At 38.1% G+C, this 22,326-nt stretch overlaps 1 protein-coding gene across 2 annotated transcripts in view; it reads left to right on the top strand.

Annotated features, from left to right (window-relative positions):
* The window catches only part of coro2aa (coronin 2Aa), a 58,527-nt gene that overhangs the window by 10,874 nt on the left and 25,327 nt on the right, over window positions 1-22,326 (top strand). Inside the window, exon 2 of one of the 2 annotated variants that reach the window (XM_041786240.1) lies at window positions 16,220-16,270. The exons of the other annotated variant lie outside the window; for it this stretch is intronic. Within the exon in view, the coding sequence (XP_041642174.1) occupies window positions 16,220-16,270 (51 nt within the window). The remainder of the gene's footprint in view (window positions 1-16,219; window positions 16,271-22,326) is intronic. 2 annotated transcript variants of the gene reach the window in all.

The following is a 22,326-nucleotide window of genomic DNA, read 5'->3' as shown; positions in this document are numbered from 1 at the left end:
TTCCCTACACTCGATGAAATAGGGTTTTTTCAAACAGTTTAACTGATTAATCTGGATCGATACCACAAATTACTCATACTTGCAGACTTCTTAGCGTCTAGCCAGATGAAGGAAGACTGAAGTCTAGAGGAGTCTTGTACTGAGCTAAGCTAGCTGAAACCTTTTAACATGTAAAAAAACATTGTTGTCACAAACATGCTTTTAACTGAAACGAAGATGTACTATCAGCCAAATAAACCTTTTGGGGTGAGCATCCAAGTTCATGGACGAGCTTTTTACGAAATGGGACTGCCATCTGGGATTTGTCTTGCAACTCCCAGTGTGGGTCTTTTGTCTCACACCTTTTATTTGATCAATGAATAGATTGATTCCCACTGTTCTGGCTGTGAGCCGCTACAGGATGTGTTTATTTAAGCAGCAGTGTGTCAGTGTGAGCTCTTGCTTTGTTTCTTGAGTCAGAGGGTCTTCACAGAGAAGCAGATGGGTCAGCAGAGTCTTAATTATTTATTCATGAAGAGAAGTAGATGGCCTCTCACACTGAAGTGTGTGTGAGTGTTCACCATATTGATTCCTGAGCCCTAAAGAAGCTCTAATGGTTGTTCCTCATGAAAAATGCTGTAGGAGCAAACGTATGTTTGTTCACTGACAAGATTAGAGGTATCTGTGTACATTTGTTTATCAGAGTCAACAACAGCTGTCTTTTTAAGGTATTTTCACTGATAGATTGACAAGTTCAAATGAATTTATGCTTCAGCCAGTTTTAACTGTACAAAAGCCATTATATGAGTACATCTTGGCAGGATTTATGCACTAAATAATGATCCCCTGAGGATGAACCATGGGGGATTTAGATTTCCCTGCCATTCAGCGTTGAGCCGTCAGCTTGTTTATTGTCTGACTTTTAATTTCTTCAACTGATTAAATTGAATTTAATGTACATACAAAAGATTTGTGTAGGGACTTGTGGTAGGGATGCGTGACATACGATTTTGCTGACATCTGATATACAGATAGTCGCAAATTAATTTTAGCCTATACGTATACCCATATTCAAATGTAGCTCAAACCTAAAACTTCAGTCCTTCAAACTCACAATTTAAAGTTTGAGGATGAACAAAGAAACAAATTACAGTACTTAAAACACTTTAAATAGTAAGGATAATCATAAAAAAGGAGAAAGCCCTCAGAAGATGTAGGTCTGTTGGTCCAGGCCAAATTCCCAAAACTTTAAGTTTTGTATGGCAAATATTGACAGCTGTTATGGTAGATGTTTACAGCCAAAATATCAGTCGTAAATATGGGCAGTTTTCATCACTGCCAATACTGATATTTTGCTTTTTAAGCTAATATCTGCCAATACTGATATCATGCCGAACATACTGTGCATCCCTACCTGTCTGATATTAATACTGATGTCTGTTGTTCAGACCTAAAACTTCAGTCCTTACAGAAGGTTTCAGCTGCGGTAGGTCTTTTGGTCCTGCCTAAAACTCCACAAATGTTTTTTGTACAAATAGCTGATTTTTTACAGTTGATGTATCTATTGCTAATATTGGCAGAAATGCCAATATCTGTCGACTCTGATGTCTTGCATCTTTAACTTTTTGCAGATTCTTTTAATGTAGCACCATTGTCAGGTCAAAATCTAAAACTTGTCCATTAGACAGGGTTTTAGGTAGGTTTTAACCTACTCTTGTTTAAACTACAAAATGGAAATAAAGCTGTACGCAGGCTGTTGAGTGTTATACTCAGGTATAACTACTCTGCCAAACTGATGAGTAACCAAATTAAGCACAATATTAATATGCGAAGAGGAATGACAAATGGCAGCAGCAGCTTACTAGCTGCTAACTTTAGCCACACTATACGAGGCAAGGTGACCTCACATCATGTACCCACTGACACAATGACACCGTTGAGGAATTTGACTGCTTTTAGAGAATTTTCTGCACTTAAGACTAGTTGATTAAAAACAATTTAAATGGTTGATCTAGCATCACAGCCAATGAAACTTTTGACTTTTCTATTATGTAATAAATAACAAATGAGCCTTGTGTGGTCTTCACAGTTAATTTTCAAAAGTTAGCATGCTAATGTTTTATAGTGTGTCATTCAGCTGGATTATCTACTTTAACATAGCACAATTATTAAGTACAAAAAATGTAATCCCCCATTGTTTCGCTTTAAAACGGAATACCTGAAACCTCAAACATGTGTTTTATGCTACTGTATATATAGATAAGCATGCTATCACGCTAACTTTTGAGCATAACTATAATGACCACCAGGTTGTTTTGTGCCTCTCCATGCAAAATCTAAAAAATTAAAAAAAAATCCCTTAAACATGTTTTCATTGCGTTCACAAGCAACGGATGAGTGTGAGGCCCAATGACCTTGACCCTTGACCTGTAATCTCCAAAATCTTGCAAGTTTTTCCTTGAGTCAGGGTGGATATTTGTACAGTTTGTATAAATTTCTTGGGATATCATTTTTGTAAGAGGCCAAAGCCGGTTCATGCAGACGTTAGCGTGTCAGCGTGCTGCAGATTCAGTGTGTCCACTATCAAAGCGCGCTAATGCAGTTAGCTAATGGAGGTGATCTGATTAGCAGCAGCCTCCCTGAGCCTCAAACAGGGTGTGCACTGCAGCAGTAGGCTGCCTGTGTATTGTTTACAGAGAGACTGAGCCTATATAAAGGCAAGCTAATCCTCCTGAGTCCTAGAAAGTGAAACTCACCTTGACGACAGTTACTATGGTTAGTGTGGATGGATGGCCTTAGCCGGCGTGGCTCACTGACACTGTTTTATTTCAGGTGAGAAGGATCCATGTGACTTGTTTGGTCTGCTCCCAAGAACAAGCTCATCGCCTTTGCTGAATAATTAATCCTCCTTCAGCCTATACATCATTTAATATTAATCACGAATATTACATTTATTTAAATCTACAATAAAATGATTCTCTCTGCCACATTTATCCCCAAGGCTGTAATGACATTAATTTTAGAGAATAAAACCACAGTTTCTTTGCTGTGGGACATTATTCTCTTTTCCCTCTCCTCTCAGTGCAGAACAGTTTTAATAGTGCTGGGAGCTTGAGATGTTGTCTGTACAGCAGATGTTCTTACCAGTAATTCATAAAAGATCATAAAAAAATCCTGAAGAGGCTCAGACATGCAGCATACTTTGGCTTCCATGATACATTGTGACATGATATAACTAAAATCACCTTATATACTTGTGGAGATTTTTTGTGAGGTGTCCTGTGTTGAATATGTAAAATGCTGCTCCCTTCCTTCCAAAGCAAGCAAGGCAGCCATGAAAAATACTGGATGCTTGCATGACATCAGCCACTTGGTTACTGATGCTGACATTTAAGGCACATCTGTGGTAGCTGCCATATTGAAAACATTGTCTCAAACTAACTTTAGATCAACCTCAAAACAGACAGAGACAGTTCCAAGGCAGACTCTGAGCCTCCAGACAAACAGCTACAAAGCACTGGCTTGTAGTCATCTCAGCTATGCTCCTAATTATTCAGAAATGTTGTTGTTGCTCTTTCATCTGAAAGTTTTGCACACTAAAAAAAAATGAGATCTCTTTCGACACCGTGAATTGCTTCTTTATTTGATGGATTATATGGAACACAATCAATGGTATGCCAAAGTTTGTTCTCACAGCCACATAGCAGAGCCTTTTTCTTCATTTGACACAGCATCATGACAAGGAAGCAGGTGTCATTTGAAGCTCTGTCAGGATGGATGGACCCAGTGTTTTTCTAAGAAGGGAAAGAGCCACACAATCACCCTCACTATTTTTACTTCTCAGTACGAAACAATTTGCCAAATTGACACCAATTTTCACAGTGAGTGCAAATAAAAATGCACCACACTCAGTGTGCAAGGTTTAAATGCCTAAGGGTTTTTTTGGTATTGCAGACCAAAAAAAGCATCAGAAAAATAATGGACTCTGTGTGCAGACCTTAACTCCTTAAAAACAAAACAGAAGAGATTTAAACCCTAGCTGCTCCTAAAACACCTAAGAATGGAATACCTGATATTTTAATGATTAAAATAAAATGAAATAAAATAAAAAGACGGCCCAAGCCATAAAACAGACTAAATCAAAAACTGTACCTTGACATCAAGGTATGAATTTAACAGCAGAAAGACTGTGCTTAAGCCTCAGTAGTAGCTTTCTTAAACCTGAGTATGCACAAAGTGAAACCTGAGAATTCTCTTGGGCCCAACAAAAAAAAAAACAAAAACAAAAACATAAAACTCAAAAGAATTGAGGCTACCTCTATATTTATACTTATATACATTAATAGGAAAGCATGTGCAGTGCCATAAAATACAATTAAATGCCCTCAGTAGTTAACAGGTTTTTAGGAAACAACTATAAAACCACCTCTATTTTCTTTTGTATTATTCATCTCTTTAAACATACTCTCTGACCCTACACATGCTTTCCTAGAGACACTAATGTCTCCAAAGACACTGATAATTTCTTAGAATTGTGATGTGACAGTAGAGTATTTAACAGAGTGCCACAAGTTAATCCATGGCAACAGTTCTGTACATTGTGCAAAATAAAAGACAAAAAGTTGACAGGGTAGTTAAATCTTCTGGCTGTGTTTATTTTATTCTGGGGCTTAACTTTTTTTTAATAATAATAAAAATAGTTGACATTTCTAAAATTAGGTTTATGGTTTGTATGTGTTGTAAATGACCTCTGGGGGCCCACCTGCAGTGTCTAGGCCCCGGCCCATACTTTGGATAGCAATGGTTTAAGAAAATGTGACCTCTCGTGATCTGTTGAATTTCCATCCAAATTAATAAGGCATCCAGCTAGCCAGCAACATAGCCATTGCCTCTCAAGCCAGCCTCAAGTGGACACTTGAGGAACTGCAGTTGCTTCTAGTTACTCTTGGCTTCATTTGTCGGTGCTGGTGGTTGCTGCCTGCAGCTCAAGAAGGAAACATTAATTCTAGTGAGCCACAGGGGAAATTAAGATGTAGTTTTATCTCTGCTAGCAAAATTGCGTTGTTGGCTGGAAATGGAAAATCTGCTTGTTTTTTGTAAAATAAGCCCAAGAACTTGTTTATTTTATTACTTTGAATCCTATGTGGTAAATCTATTGCTATCAACTTGTATCTATGGTGAGAGAGGATGGAATCTTAACAGGCAAGGTTGCAGTAACAAAGGGTTGGCGGAGCTTAACAAATTTTCAGGGTGTTTCACTTTACACCACCTTCAACAGAGAACCTTCCTATAATAACAGTCATACAGCCAATATGCTGGACAGTGTGTAATATTTAGGAGAGTTAGTGTGACTTGGGCTCTACTTTTAGTAAACAGATGTCAAAATTATTTAAAACTGTGATGTGATAATTATGTACTTGGTGTGAAACGACCTTTAAACATCTTCAGGCATGGCTTTCTTTCTGTAAGCCAATAAAGGAATTGATTTAGTTTCCAGCTCATCAAACATGGCTGATGCCATTTGCTTCTTAATCCCAGACATTAATGGACTTGTATTCAAGACTTAATTCTTTGGGTCAATAAATGTTAAAGTTGTAGCCTATATGTAAAAACAAAGCAAAGTTCATTAATGAAAAACACCCGATTTTGATCTTTAAATGAATGAAAATGATTTTCTCCAGAGGGTTTCTTTGATGTGGATTCAGGGCTTATTGGCTGTACAGAGTGTCTTCAGCTGCCAATGTTGATGTAATCAGGTAGGTAATGCTGTGATATCATAGATTGGGATCTGTTTCAACCAGTTGTGCTAATGCACACATGAAAAAACAGGCCTGCTTCAACGTGAGCCATGTAAAATTTAGCTAACTGAGGGTTGAGATCACAATCACACAGTGTACCTCAGTGGTTTGTGTGATGAATGTACGGCTCTTTATGTTATTAGCCAAATACTTTTAAGATGACTTGATCATTTTATCAAATACTTGGTCCCAGCATCACTTCCTAATTGCTTCTCTTTGTCTGTGATTTCCTTTAAATGAGTCACTTCTTACTCAGTCTTGACCTCTGACTTTAACGTTTGTGAACTGCTACTTGAAAAGAAAAATGCTGGCAAGTTTCGACACATTGACTGGTCTGCCTAAGGTGTAATAAGTGATTTTATCAAATATACCTTTTGAAAAACACAAGAAGATCCCAGTGAAACCAGAATCTAAAACAATCATGCTCTTGATTTATCTCATGTTACTGGGAAACTTTAAGTTCCTTCTTAACAGGTTGTTCATTTTTACTCTAAATATCAGTTTTGTTTTTGGTTGTATAGAGGGAGAAAGTTTGTAATATCGACCTTGTGCAGACACGACTGTCAAAATGTCACTCACTACAGTGGATGGCAGAAATACCACTGTGGGCATTAGGTTACTATGTATCTTAGTTGATAACACTTGGTGATTTGTATTTCAGAGACATTAAAGTAACAGAAAATTCTGTCTTTTCCTATATATTGCCACATTAATATAACCCTCTATCTTCACAAGCCTTCCAGGGCTATCTGCCAAGAAGCATCCCCACAGCATGATGCTGCCACCGCTATGCTTCACAGTGGGGATGGTGTGTTTGTGATGATGTGTAGTGTTTGGTGTCTGCCAAACAAAGCATCTCGCCTAATGGCCAGAAAGCATAATTTTGGTCTCACCAGACCAAAAAACTTTCTTCTACTTGACCATGGAGTCTCCCACATGCCTTTTGACAAACTCTAGTTGAGATTTAATGAGTTTTCTTTAACAGTGGATTTCTCTGATGGAGTAGTCATTCGTGTCTCCTAGTTTCCTCCTTTCACGGTCACTCAGTTTGTAAGGACGGCCTGATCTAGGCAGATTTAAGCCTGTGCAATATTCCTTCTATTTCTTGATTATTTATTTATCTTAACTCCAGGAGATGTTCAGTGTTTTAGATTTTTTTTATCCATCTCCTGACATTTTCTCTGAGTTGCTTGGGGTGTTGTTTTGTCTTCATGGTGTAATGGTGGCCAGGAATACTGATTAACCAGTGACTGGACCTTCCAGACACAGGTGTCTTTATACTGCAGTCACTCTAGATGCATTAATTGCACTCAGGTGATCTCCATTTCACTAACTGTGAGACTACTAGCACCAGTTGGCTGGACCTCTGTTGAATTAGGTCACTGTAAAGGGGGTGAATTAAAACAAAACATCCAAGGGGGTGAAACTACTAATTTATACTGTCTGCGGTGTACCTTGTACTGCAGACTGCATTCAAGTTGCATAAACCTTACCAAATGAAATCCATTCCGGGGCTGCCTGGCTGTGTGATGACTTGAAGATTCAATATTTTGCCTGTTTTTTCTGACCAGCTGTGTCTCCTCATTTGCAAAGGAAAGCTGCTAGCTAACCAGAGCGTCAAGCAACATGCAAATTACTGATGACGAGAAAGTAAGCTGGCCTTGACTTTTCTATGCATAGTCCTGATCAGTGCTGACTTATTAGTGCTATAATAGGTGAGTTTCTTTCTCTTATTCAGATGTTTGTTTGCTCTCTGAGTGATTAATCTACCTGTATAGAGGTTTCTGTTTACATTGGACTAAAAGCTCCTGATGAGTTATTCAGCTATCAACTGCACCTGTTCAGATACATTTTAATAGAACAGCACTGACATGTTTAGTAAAAACCTTTTTGTGCCTCACATAGGCCTGTAGTTGGCTCTGAAACCAGGTGTTTTACAGTCAAAACACAGACAGATTATCAGCAGCGACAAAGTGAGGAGGGGAAGGTCATCGTGTCTCTGTTGTGTCATTTTCTCACAGCAGCCAGCTATTAGTCTGGGTCTGTGTGTGATCTGTGATTAGAGAGAGCGAGCCTTGTGGTTTGGGCTCTTTAGAAAGACTCTCAGGCTTTTAGGACTCTTGCCCTGTCTTTATCAATAATTATCAGTGGAAACACCAAGACTGTCCAGAGCCAAGCCAAAGGAAAATACAGGGTTTAAATACAAGTGGCTGCCAGTGCCAGCAGAGTCTATAAATTAACACTGTCAATATGAGGAGTGTATACAGGGTGACACTGGTCAATAAAATCTCCGTCTGTCTGGTTGATATCTTTAACACACCCTGCTGCATCCTGATGCTGGTTTGAACTTTAGATCACACCATAACTTGAGATGGAACTTCTAGCTGGTACAATAGGTCACTGTGCTTCTGTTTTTAGTTTCATTTTTGTACACAGAAATACAGGATCTACACCTGCTACTCCCAGAAGTTCACTTCCATTAAAAATAAACTGACTTTAATCTGTTAAAAATACTGAATACTGATGTTTTAGGTTATTGACACTCTTAGGCTGATGTTGTCGTTTATGATGAGAAGAGGCACACGTTAGTTGAAGTTGAATAACTTTAGAACCATAAATTGTGGGATAAAAATTTTTCCTCCTGGGGTAACTGAATTCCACCATTCTGATGACCCTATCCACACCTTTGTAGCTCTTATGGAGGCTTTTCTAGTGAGCCTGGAACATGGGTGACTTTCCTGAGCATTTAGAGTTTAAGTCCACATCAGTAACTACGACACTGACATTTTTATCCGTTTTTTTAGTCATTTTTTCAGTTGATCCTGCAATTAGCTTTGGCATAAGCCACCATATTATTTCCCACAATGCATTGTGACAAGTTGTGACAGCCAATGGCAGGCTGTTCCATTGTAACGTCATGCTCTGCCGAAACTAACAATTTACAATGGCAAGAAAGAGACACAGAGGCTGTGATGTGTCACTGTGTCTCTGCAGACAGGATCTGCTTTGAGCAATGACTCAAAAGAAGCCACTTCCAAAACGCACAGGGTGTTTTTTTTTTTTTGTTTTTTTTTCAAATGTGAATATCTTGAAGACTTTTTATTACTGAATGATTTTTTTTTCCAGTTTTAGTCCCCAAAAGATGGAAAAATAGGTTTGTGCAAAACCAGCCTTTGTCATTATTGTTCATTGTTTGTCACACATAAAAACATGTGTTTTAATCATCCTATTATCCTGTTATTCTTTTTGTATTTATAGTCCATTAACTTTTTTTGAAATTCAAGTGACATTACTGCAGTACACATATTCTTCAAGCCCAGGTTGTCCTGTGGAAGTAGGATGTTTAGAGCTTGACCGTGCACCACAGGTGTGATATTTACAAGCTTTTTAAGACAATAAGTCCAGGTGAGATAAAATGGTTAACAAAATAGCATATTGCTCAGAGGGTTAAAAGTGTCTCTCTGTTTGTGAATGGGGGAATCTGTGTTTAGCTACAACTCATTTTAGCTTGCTGGTGACTAAAACTCTTCACCTAGTTCAATGAAATCAGAAACTGTTTCAATGTAACTTGTAAAACTTAGAAAATAGTTAATGTTTGGCTTGTTGATTTGTCCTTGATGCTACTTTAAGAGTTTGTATGACTTTACAGTTGTAGGGGTGTATGAAATGTTCTAGTTATTTCATAATGATTTATATGGGTTAACTGTGCCAACTGTGCCTCTGCTATTTGCTGAGGCAACATTTCTCCACCGAGCTTCAGTTTATGTGTCTTTGTTATCACAGAGACAGTGTGTGGCCGTTGGACTTTGCTGTGTATTTTGGGAGGAGCGTGCATTTGTGGCAGCTTTATCAGGCATGTATAGGAACGGCTCGGTGAATATTGTGATTTTAAAAAAATAATTCAATTTAAGAAGTAGAACTTTCAAGCATTTATCATACATAAAGTAAAATATTTTAAACCTTTACCAATTTTGTTTTTAATCTTGATGATTGTAGCATTCAACAAATGGAAACCAAAAATTGAGTACCTCAAATTATTAGAGTATTACAGCCCAAATTCCCCAAGAAGTTGGGGTACTGTGTAAAATGCACATAAAAACAAATGCAATGATTTCCATGCCTCATAAGCCCGTATTTATTCACAATAGAATACAAACAATATATCAGATGTTTAAACTGAGACATTTTACCATTTAATGAAAAGTATTAGCCCATTTGAACTTGATGGCAGAAGACATTCAAAAAAGAGGGATCAGGAAACAAAAGACTGAAGGAGTAAGCTGTGCTAATGAAAATAGCTGGAGAAGAATTTTGCTACTAATTAGGTAAGGCATTTTAGGGAGTATCTAAGAAGTAGAGCTGGGCAGAGCTTCACAAAAACTGTCTAAAAATTCTGGAGCAATTTCAGAAAAATGTTCCTCAAAGTAAAATTGTTGAGACTTTAAACATCCCACCCTCTATAGTCCATAATATCATCAAAACATTCAGAGAATATGAATAAATCTTTATGCAGAATGGACATGGTGGAGGTCAGTGTTGGATGTTCACGATCTATCAAAGCTCATGAAAACAGACTAAGGCAAAATGGAAAACTGTTCTGTGGTCACTGATGCCATGTCCTGCAGACTAAAGAGGAGAAAAGACAGATTGTTGTTGATGCAAAGTTGTAAGGCCTGAATAACTGATAGTATGGGGTTGCATAAGTGCCCCAATTTTTTTGTAATTTGGATTTTACATAAGACCAGAAAAAAAGAGATTTAAAATGCATAAAAGTTTGTTCATTTATTTATACTTTTTGCACAAATTGCTTCATCAGTGTAGTGTAGAGGCCGTGTTATGAAGCCCAGGTTGCTTTGATAGCAGCTATCAGCTTGTCTGTAGTGTTGGTTCTACTGTCTCACATCTTCAATAGCTCATGGATTCTCTGCTGGATGTAGGTCAGGTCAGGTCAGTTGATTAGCCTTTCCAGAACAGTAAAACCAGGGTTAGCAAACCAGTGTGATTAGTGTTTTTGGAAATGTGGGCAGGTACAAAATAGAGAAGGAAATGGATGGAGGTGTGAAGTGCTCTGAAATCTCCTGGTTAACAGATCCGTCAACTCTGGACTTGATGAAGAGGACTGTGGACCACTGAGTAAGAGAGTGTTGTTCTGTGATCCAGAGTCCTGCCACACTACACTGATTCAATAGTTTATGCAAAGGAAACCCTGACCAAGTATTCAGAAGGTCAACATTTCTGCCTTATAAATCCTTTTTGTGATTGATCTTCTGTAATATTCTTATATTTTGAGATGCTGATATGTATTTTTTTATTTTAATGAGCTGTATGCCATTATCATCAAGATGAAAACAATTTGAAATATTTCCCTTTTTGTGTCATATATATACCAGAAGTGTGGCAGACTAAGTATTCATGTTTCACTTCTTAAGTTAAATATGGAAAACTTTTTTTTTTTTCAAAAAATTATTTTTTTTTTTTTTTTTTTTTTTTTTTTTTTTTTTTTTTTTTTATGCACCTGTATATTACTATGTAAGGTGGATTAATACCAACACGTTTGGCATAAGATACCTAGAAAATAAACTTCGGTCTTTCCATTTTCCCTGTCTTAAACCACATTGCTTAATTTTACACATCGTTCTTTTTCACATAAACTATGGATGCATGATTGTGGATATTTGCCAATATCTGATATGTCAAAATTTACAGATTAATTGTAGCTGATGCAGATATATGTAAATGTTGTTCAGACCCAAAACTTCAGTCCTTAAAACACACAATTTAATGTTTTAGGATGAAAAAACTAACAAATGTCAGTCCTTAAAAAACACACAAAGAAACACATTTCAAAGAGCACATCATTACAGAAAGACATGTCTGAATAGGTTGCATTTTACTCAATTTCTTTCCCAAGAGAGCATAGAAGTATGGCTATTTCTTAAGGAATCCCCTCATTATCATGGGAAAACCAGCTTCATTATCCAGGAAAAGGAAAAAGTAAGTTGAAATATTGATGAAAAGACAGAAATGTACTTGTCATCATAAGAAATTTAAAAACTAGTTTGATGTTCTGTATGTCCACTCAGGGCTTTCATACATCATAAACATTTTGCCGCATAATTTTTCCTGGCACACATTGGTGACCCACTGGAAACAGCTTTATAACCCACTTTTGAGTCCCAACCAACTAGTTGAGAACCATTGCTTTAAGGATCAGTGAAGTCAAAGACTTCAGCTAAAGTGTTCACTTACTCATTATAAATCAGTCAGGATGATACTAACTTGTGTAACTTCTGAATATTTTGTAGACTAATTTATTTTCTTGTTTTTAACCTTTTCCTGTAAGGTGACCTTGAGTGCCTTGAAAGGCACCTATAAATAAAATGCATTATTATTATTATTAAATGGGCATACTTGAAAGCCTTATGATGATGAAAATTATGCATTCAAACATCTTCAGACTTGTTATATTCTGATCAAATTCAAATCACAACCTCACAGTCCTAAGAGATCTGATTTTGTTCTTTAGTTTACATCAATTACAGTATACTAGATATAGCACTAACTATACTAGCTACTAAGCATTTCTCCTTCCTCAAAGAAAACTTAGAAGACAACAAAACAAAGGATGAGTTGGAAAGAAAACCAGCATTAAACAAAACTTGAAGCACAACAATCTGTGACAGATGTTGACCTTAAAGATTTTGGGTCACTAAGCTTGAACCCTGGCAGGCTCATAGTCAGTGATGATAATCTGAATACTTTACAGCTGGCATGTGGGCATGCATGTTTGACAATAATTATTGATCAGCCCTTCAGCTCCTCTCTCCCCAGTTGACCATGTGAAGGCCAGTTGTGAGTGGGCAGCTATTTCACATATCGAACCGTCAGCCTCTCGTAGCCTCTGGTGCTAATGCTGCGTTACGTAATACTTCAGTTTACTCTGCTGTCAGGCTGGATGTTTGAGCAGCAGCTGCTGGGCTTTCTGCCAAATAATCTGCCAATTAAACTTTGAGTGCAGGTCTCACCTCTCACAGGTTTTCAGTCTGGAGAGGCTCAGAGTGAACTTCACAGAGGACGCATGAGAGCACTCGGAAAATTGGTAGAAATATTTGATTGGATGGAAATTTTCGATGGTGCATTACTGATTGCTTTGACTGGTTGTATTATGTTTGAGGCTGTCTGTCCTTCCCGACTATTCTTATGATATCTTAAGAGCCCTTTGAAGGATGTTCTTCTAAGATTCATAAATGTCCATTCTGACTCAAGAGTGAGCCGGTAAGATTTGGGAGGTTCAAGGCCAAAAGAAAGAAAGATAGTCATTAGGCCTCATGGATTTTCACCAAACAATCCACAAGTGTCAATTCTTAAGGATTAACTGATGAGACTTCAGGGGTCAAAGTTTAAGGTTGTTGAGCCTCTTTTTATACCTCGCTTGTGAACGTGATTTTCTTCAAACTTTGCACATCTGTCCACTCTGACTTAAGGATGAACTTATTAGGTTTTAGAGGTTATAGTGCAAAGATCAAGGTTAATTTGCTTCATGTTTACCCCATGCAGAATCTCTCATTAGCTTTGTAGAAATGAAATTGCATTTAACCAACTACCCTAAAGTGGAGAAAATGTCCAGAAAACAATCAAATTCACGAGCCATTGTGTCAGTGGGTTTATGATGTGAGCCTAGTATTCTTAGTAGAGCGTGGCTAAAGTTAGCAGCTAGCTCTGCCAGTCTCTGTTTCTCTTTGCAGATTAATATTGTGTTTCATGTGGTTACTCATCTCTTCAGATGAGTAGTTATACCTGAGTATGATCCTAAAAAGCCTACATTAAACTTTATTTATATGTTCTATTTCAAAACACTGCAAACCACACTGAGATGCTGAACGCTAGCTTCTCATCCTAGCTAGCAGGGGGTAAGGTAGCAGCCATTAACCGAAGCTACAGCAGCTACCAGTGGTGGGAGTCAACGTTACACTTTTAAAAGCATTTGACTGGGATTTCAGGCCTATGTTTATGTAAAACCTGAGAATTAGTTTAACCTACTTGTAAATCTAGCACCAGCTAATCTGAATTTGGCCATTTCGCCAGCTAAACGTGCGCATCCCCAGTATAAATGTCCGACTTGGAGATTAACTAATTACATTTTGGAAGTCAAAGGTCATTTTTCCTCACAGTCATCCTGTGCATATAAGACTTTTGTGAATCACACAACCACAGAAACTTTCCCAGCCCTCCTTCCTGAACCACTAATGCCCTTATACTGTCTGGTAATTGTATACCTCATTGACTCATGTAACCACCAGATAGAAATTCTAGTTCTCAAACAAAGCTGCTAGTCACAAACAAAAATTCACTCCTTTACTTGTTAAAACTATGTGTTTGGGACACTGAGCTGTAATACAGTTATAAGTTTAAAGGGACCATCAACCAATAAAAAACATGATCATGGTTGGTGAATGAGTTTTGGGTCTACAAATATAAACTAGACGTATAGAGTTTAAAGACATATTAACAGCCAGGGATGCTGTAACATTCGATTTTATTTAGAAAGCATGATGGGAAATGTAGGATAGTTAACCCCTAAAATAAACAAAACTTTTTTTATCATGCCATTAAAAAAAAAAAAAAAAAAAAAAAAGATTGCCCAACATGAATATGAAATATGTGAAGTAATAAAAGATCTGTTAGCTCCAGACTGTGGTGAGAAAAATCAGGAACTTCAAACGGTCAAAAGGAAGTTGTAATGTGTGTGTATAAAATACGGATGCAGTGATGTATTCCATCAGTCTCTGAAGCACACTGTAGAAGCCCAACAATACACTCACCATGCTGGCTGACTTAAAAGCAAGCTAGCAACAGGAAAAGTCTGAGCCAAGGTGGGCATTAATGGTGTATTCCTATATGTGGTACCGGCTGAACTACCCTTGACTACGCTCACTTTGTTTTCATTAAAGTATTTACTTTGATGGTACCTCTAACACAGGCTGGGTTATCATAGAGTGGCTGGTCAACAAAATCTCCTTAAACAAAAGGCCAGAATATTATTTCATGTTAAAAGTTTAACAGGTGCTTTTCTCTGTCCTCTTCCCACTCTCACCCTTTTCTCAGGTTTAATGAGAGGAACGATCGTTCTGGCTGATATCAGTCATGAAGGGGTTTATATGTCGACTTCAAACACAGCGAGTTTAAGGGAACTCACTGTTCCTCATCTGAGTGAAGCGTCTGATTGGCTGAGGTGTTGCTACCTTTGAGACGAGAGGCACACAAGTCCGTATACGACGGCATCTCAGTCTGGATAACAGACTGCAGACTGTTAATTAGTGACCTCAGGTATAAAGCATCAATGAGCCAAGTCTAGCCTAATTTAATTATAACAGTAGAATTAAAAAACAAACCTCGCCACTTGTGCATTGTGCGCTGAAAAGAAATTGACTATTCAGGCCAAAATTATTTTTTGAACCAAGCTGTAAATGTGTTTTTCTGTTATATGCAATATGCAAAGATCTAAATCAAGACTTGGCTTTTGGAGCCAGCCTCTTGTGGACACTTGAGGAATTGCAGTTCTTTTTTCCACTTCTTAATTGGCTTCATATTTCAACACTAGAGTTTGCAGCCTGGTATTTGCAGTAATTCTGCTTATTAAATAACTAAATGATTAATAGAGTAAGCAATCTGCTTTTAACATTCATATAAGTCTGTATGATTTTTTTGTGGAGAGTATTGTTGAATAGGGTTGATTTATCCCTCCATTATTTGGTTTTACAAGCTGCTTGGATGCAGTTTTGCCTTAGGAACAGGTCTTTAAATCAGCTCTGTAGCCTTGGATCACCTTGGATAAACTTTATAAGACTCTTATGGGAGATGCATACAGAAGAGATGAATGTCATGCAGGTTCATTAACTGTAAATTTAGTGGGAAAAAACACACGTCTGACCAGGAGATAATTTATTATTGAGCAATTAAACATCCTAAAGCAGGAAGGCAAGAAGAAGTCCTGATTGAGCAAATGGAAAGGAGGAGTGAGAGAGGGAGCAGAGGAGAGATATTACCTGCTCTCTCTCTCTCTATCTCTATCTCTCTCCCTCGCTCTCTCAGTCACCTCCCTCTCTGGGAGTGTACACACACTCCTGCGCTCTCTCCCTGCTTGTTCACACACGCGCTGAGCTTCATGCTGCACTCACACGCCCTCTCTGTGTCTCCTCCTGACTGTCAGTGTGGACTCAGCGTATCAAAGAAGAAGAAGCTTGGACAGGACAGGCAGCTTTCAGAGAATGAAAGTGTGTGCATGTGTATTAATGTGTGTATATTGATCCATGTGCTGTGATAAAGACAGACAAGTAATGCTCTGAGGGATTTTATTCATTTTGGCTTTTTTGGAGTATTTTTGGACTTTTTTGGTCTTGCCACTCAGAGACGAAACTTTTTTTTTTTTTTTTTTTACTCAGGGACCGTCCGCTCCTTCTTCTTGCCGTGCAGGTGACGACTCACTCGGCAGGGTGAGTGCTGCTGGACTCCCACCTTGACTCTTTTCCTCTTGCTCAATCCCACTCTGCCTTTTCTCTTCCGTGTCGCCTCTCCCTGGATTTCTTTCTTGAATGTCCTGCTCCTTGTACCTGCGTCTGCTGTTGGGCATTCTCATATTGATCTATTCCTCTGTCCACTAACGTCTCTCTCTCTCTCTCTCTCTCTGCTGTGTGCTGTATGTGAGTTCACTTTCCCCCCGGGGGATTCAAAGTCAGTCAGCATTCATGTGCTTGAGACAGGCTTGAACAAGATGAAACAAAAATCTCTCTCCCAACAAGCTCCCTGCTTGAATCAGTGCGTATTTAAATGCTACGTTTATGACAGTCACAGATTTATCTGACCTGACTTCTACTCTTTGAGTTAATGATCCTGTTGTTCAAACTTGGATGAGCAGCCGCTCATTCGCTGCCATAAGCGTAGAAGTATGTTCTATTTTTTGCTGATGAGAGAAAAAAAAACGTCAATATGAAACCAAAGCTGTTCCACTACATTGAAAATGACATCATCATTCAGCGTCCCAGTCATGTCATCTCTGGCCACAGCTGCTATTTCTGGTGGTGTCCAGCCTTGAAGACGAGAAAATTTACTGAAATATGTGCCCTGTGGTTTGAATCACAGCCTGTTTGAGGTCTTTTCATTAAGCCTGGTTTCCTGTTTCTCATGTATAAACCTGTGTGAGAAAATACAGTCACAGCTGTAGGAATAAAAGTTGGCACATAAGACTTAACAACTTGCATAGTCCAGACAACACTGTATTTGTAGGATCTATTTCCCCAAAGTTGCCATTTGATACTCAGTTATTAGAACTGTTTACTTCCCCTTGATAACACAATTCCTCATCTATAATGGAAAACTTTTACAACTTAGTTGAGCTATATTCAAGCTATGTGTTGAGTGTGCTGACATATGTCCTTGAAAGAAAAGATGTTCAGATATCATTGTCATTTTAAAAATGTGGTTTGTAGTAGAGATGCCCAGATCACTTTTTTCAAGGCACACCATATTTATATCTATGCAGTATATTCTCTTCAACACAGACACTATATGGACAAAAGAATTAGGCCACACCTGTTAATTATTGAATTCAAGTTTTTCAATCAGATCTGTTGCCACATGTGTATAAAATCACCTATCCATGCAGTCTCCATTTGCAAACATCTGTAATGAACGGGTCATTCTGAAGAGCTCAGTGACTTCAAGCATGGTGCTGTGATGGATGCCACCTTTGCAATAAGACAGTTTGGGAAATTTCATCTCTGCTGGATGTTTCACAGTCAACTGTTAGTGATGTTATTAAAAAGTGGAAGCATTTAGGAACAACAGCAACTCAGCTGCAAAGTGGAAGACCATGCAAAAATCACAATTTGGCAGTTGGATGGGCAAGACTAGGTTTGGAGGATAAGCAGGAGAACGTTATTTGCCTGACTGCTGTGCTAACTGTGGAGTGTGGTAGAGGAGGGCTGTTTTTCATGGTTTGTCTTCAGTGAAGGCCAATCTTATTGGTTCCACATACCAAGACATTTTGGACAATGCTATGCTTCCAACTTTGTGGCAACAGTTTGGGGAAGTCCCTTGTCTATTCTAGCATGACTGTACCCCAGCGCATAGAGCAAGGACATGTTCTGATGAGTCGGGTGTGGAGAACTTGACTGGCCCTCACAGAGCCTGACCTCAGCGTCATTGGTCGCTGAACTGGATGGGGATTGCCTGGTGTCATAAATGCTCAACAGAGTGAATGGGCCCAAACTCTCACAGAAACACTCCAAATCTTGTGAAAAGCCTTCCAAGACAATGGCAAAGGGGACCAACTCCATATTAAAGTGGATGTTTTTGAAAACAATGTTATTATAGTCCATGTTGGTGGAATGGTCAGGCTGCCAATTACTTGTGTCCATGTAGTGTATTACACTATCTTTAGTTTCTGTGTAGTTTTAATTTTAAGCTATAGTTGTACAAATTGCCATGGACAGGAGGTTTTACCATTAGCCAAAGTTAGGCAGTCACCTGGGGCCCTGTGCTATAAGGAGCCTCAAGGCATAGCCAAAGGTGTCAATTAAAATAAAGTATGCCTAAAAAATGATTTCAGTGATTAAGATAAGTAGTTTGAAGGATCAATGATTTTGACACCGTCTGATACCTTTAATTTTTTGAATAGAAAATGCTCTATTTACTGACTGTACTGTAGTTTTAGTGTCTGTTTACACCCCCTCTCTCTCTATGATTGGTGAAGTGTAGTCTTGCTAATGACATGAGGATGTTCTTTAGCGGCTAATGGACAGTGCTGTTGTGTACACTGGTTAATGGAGAGCTAATAGAGAGCTGCCATAGCTAAACATACCTGCTTCCTTTGAAGCTTCAGTACGATAGATGCTTCAGTTTTGTTTTGATTTCCGATCCATGCTGTAGTGGTTTACTTAACATAGAACAATCTAGATTATTCTGGATTGTGAAACTTTTGGTTTTCTGTTTGCAGTTTTAGTAGCTATTTCTATTTCTGTTTCTATCTTTGATCATACACTCTTGGGATAACTTAAACTTGCATAGTTGTAAGAGTTTTAAAGAAACCATAGAGGTCAGACAAATGTATTTGAAAGAGAAACAAAACTCTAAATGTGTGGATCCTTGATTCTACTTGCTGTAGTTGTGCAGACAAACAGTGTTGGTGTGTGAGGAGGTATTTTTACCCTTATGTCAGGTGCTTCTGTCTAAACGTCTGAATGTTTGATGTCTTGTTTTGTCTCTGTAGTAGTAAACTCACCATGTTTCCACATCTTCGCAGCTTCTTTGATATGTACTGTTCTGATTGCTGATAGGAATGGTTATTATAAACCATAAAGAAAACTCAGGTTGTAATAAGTCAGAATAATCATTTAATTAAAGTTCTATGGATTTGCAGTATGCTTGACACTGATTCATATTGGCATCTTTAGTGCTGTTTGTCCTGGCCTGAGGCTTTATTTTTCCTCCTTTGAGCAGTCAGCAAGAACTAAAGAATGGATCCCTCCTCCCATGAATCATCATGTGTGAGTGTAACTCTCATGGTTGGTTTATTGCACTCAGTGAGTTGCTGTCGTGTCCCCGCCACTGTCTGCAAAAATGATGTCATAGCGTCCCTTAACCCGCTCATAGCAACCGCCTCCCTGCTTCTAATCTGACATTGACAACATTATCATCAGGTGAAATGGACGGTCAAAAGAAGAGGAATGGTGGAGCAGGGAGGGAGAGAATAAGACTAAGAGAAAGGAAAATCCTTTCCACTGAGGTTTGGCAGTCGTACTGTATCCTGGGGTATTTAAAAATAGCCAGAGTATCCCTTTAATTACCATGATGAAAGAATCTGCTGTGTAATGTGTGCATGTTTAAAATAAATGCATGTCTGCAGCAGCAGCTCCTCTGACAGTGTTTGAAGATGCTGTAAAAGTGATGACAGAACTCTTGTGATTAATGTCGGCCTACTTTGTCAAATGAAGAACCTGCCACAAAAGGACACATTATTTAGACACAATACTCACATGTCGTGATGGTACTGCACTGTGGTTTCACCTGAAGTCAAACTATAACAGGCACTGTCTATTGTAATTTGATATAAGGTAACATAAGGTTGAACAACACTTTATTTCTCATTTCTAGGGATAAATCAGTGATGAGAAATGACATGAAATACTTTAAAGCTCAACTCACTGCAGGACTGAACTTGCCATTGTTGCATATAGACCTAGGCGATATGGCCTAAAATTGATACCCCGATATATTTTTGCTATATCCCGATACACAATACATATCGTGATACTTTGAAATATCCTCTAAGTCTCTGTATAATGTCTAATTCAGCCCAAAATGACACTAGTTTGGTGATTAAAATAGACTGTTCTATTGTATTTTTAATAAAATTGTATGCAGAAAGGGTTGCTTGGAGGCAGGAACTCCTTATCTCCTTATCAAGCCTTATCTCAAGGCTGAGATAAAGCTCTGTAGTTTTGGAGAATCTTGATACGTATCTTATCGTGGCCTCTGTATCATGATATGTATCGTATCGTGTATTGTGATATGCACCATATTGTGGTCTCTGTATCGGGATACTTATGATATCATGGCCTCTGTATCATGATGTGTATCAAATCGTGGCCTCTAATTGGTGATACGTATCATATCATGGCCTCTGTATCGTGACAGTATTATATCGTGGCCTCTGTATTGTGATATGCATCGTATCAGGGCCTCTGTATCGTGATACGTTTCACACATGGCTTCCGTATCGTGATATGTATCGTATTGTGGCCTCTGTATCATGGTACATACCATATGGTAGCCTCTGTATCGGGATATATATCATATCTTGGCCACTTTATCATGATACATATCATATCATGGCCTCTTTATTGTGGCCTCTGTATTGTGATACGTATAGAGTGGCCTCTGTATTGTGATACGTATAGAGTGGCCTCTGTATTGTGATACGTATATAGTGGCCTCTGTATTGTGATACATATATAGTGGCCTCTGTATTGTGATACATATATAGTGGCCTCTGTATTGTGATACATATATAGTGGTCTCTGTATTGATACATATATAGTGGCCTCTGTATTGTGATATGTATCCTATTGTGATGCTTTTGGAAATAACCAGCCACATCATCAAGCACTCCTTCTTTAGCAGCTATTCAACTTAATCGCTTTCTTTTCAACTTCAGCTTAGTTTAGCTTAGCTAAAGTTAGCTTCTCTCTTTTTGGTCTTTTTTTCTATGTCTCGCTGTTCGCCCTTTTCCAGTGCACCAGATGTTTAGCAAATCCTCGATCTCCTTTACAAAAACGGTACATGTATCAAATGCAGTATAGTTCTAACTTTGTATTATTAAACAATTTTCCATAATAAGTGGTGAAATAACCAAGGTTTTTTTGTTTATGGCATGTTTACATCCTATCATGTTAAATATCTACCATTTGATTTCCTAAAATGTACTAAAGGCTCATTTTTACTGTAAACACATATTGCTTCCAAATATTGATTACTGGTCCCATGGACTACAGTATATTAGCCCTGATAAATCACTATCTGCAGACCTCTACTCACTACAGTTATAAACTGAATTTATGATTAAATAGTGAATACATTTTAAGAGAGAAAAATGCCAACATTAGAACATAAAAAACAAAGATGATGATTTACATGTAAAGTATTATTTATTTTTCCACTCAGAGGTGGAATATTTTTCTATACCAGACCACAAATTTGGATTTTTTACTGTGTGTATAATATTCTTTAGAGCTGTATATGGTCATAAACTCAAAAGGAAGTCTGTTGTTTTCATTCATATTACCCACTCCTTCCCACCAGACTTCTGTGTACGTTAATCATTAATTCACTTTTGTCTGTTCATGATTTTATGTGCATGTAAAACGGCCTCATAGAATAAAGGACTATTGTGGGCTGATCTGGAGATCTGAGAGTACAAAACTGGAGTACAGGGCTCTTAAATGTTCCATAGATCATAACCAACATTACAGTGAGCTGACATGTGTTTGACTTTGCAGATAATTTACTGGCATGGTTTTGATGAAACATAAACAAAAATCTTTCTTTGTTGTGTGAGTGTGTCCATGGCCGTGTGGAAGTCTTTGAAAACACACCTTTTTGTAGATGTCATACAAAGTTCCATTTTGTGGCCTAATAAGAGAAACTATTGATCACAAATGGAAATAATAGTATTACTATCACTAACCTTTTCTCTTACTGACATGCACAACTCTGGCAGGAAGTTTCCAGTATGAAAAAAATTGCACCCAGGTAAATCATACCTTGGGCCGAGTGTCTTTATGAGATTTTTAAATCCTGGCTTTTCAACAACACTGACTGTGGCCATGTCTTTGGTGATGTGTTGTGTTACTGCTGCCATAATGTCTGCATAATTTTGTGGCATATTTTACTGATTATCGCATTTCTTCGACATCTTCCTTTTCTAATCTGACCCACTGCCAGATGACAGATTCCATTCGGTTTTTCTTTGGAGCCAAATAGTCCGCCTTCA

The sequence above is a fragment of the Cheilinus undulatus genome, linkage group 4 (assembly GCF_018320785.1).
Source record: "Cheilinus undulatus linkage group 4, ASM1832078v1, whole genome shotgun sequence".
In the NCBI taxonomy this organism is placed as follows: Eukaryota; Metazoa; Chordata; class Actinopteri; order Labriformes; family Labridae; genus Cheilinus; species Cheilinus undulatus.
Note: the sequence above shows the minus strand (reverse complement) of the source record. Positions and strands in the feature narration are given on the sequence as shown.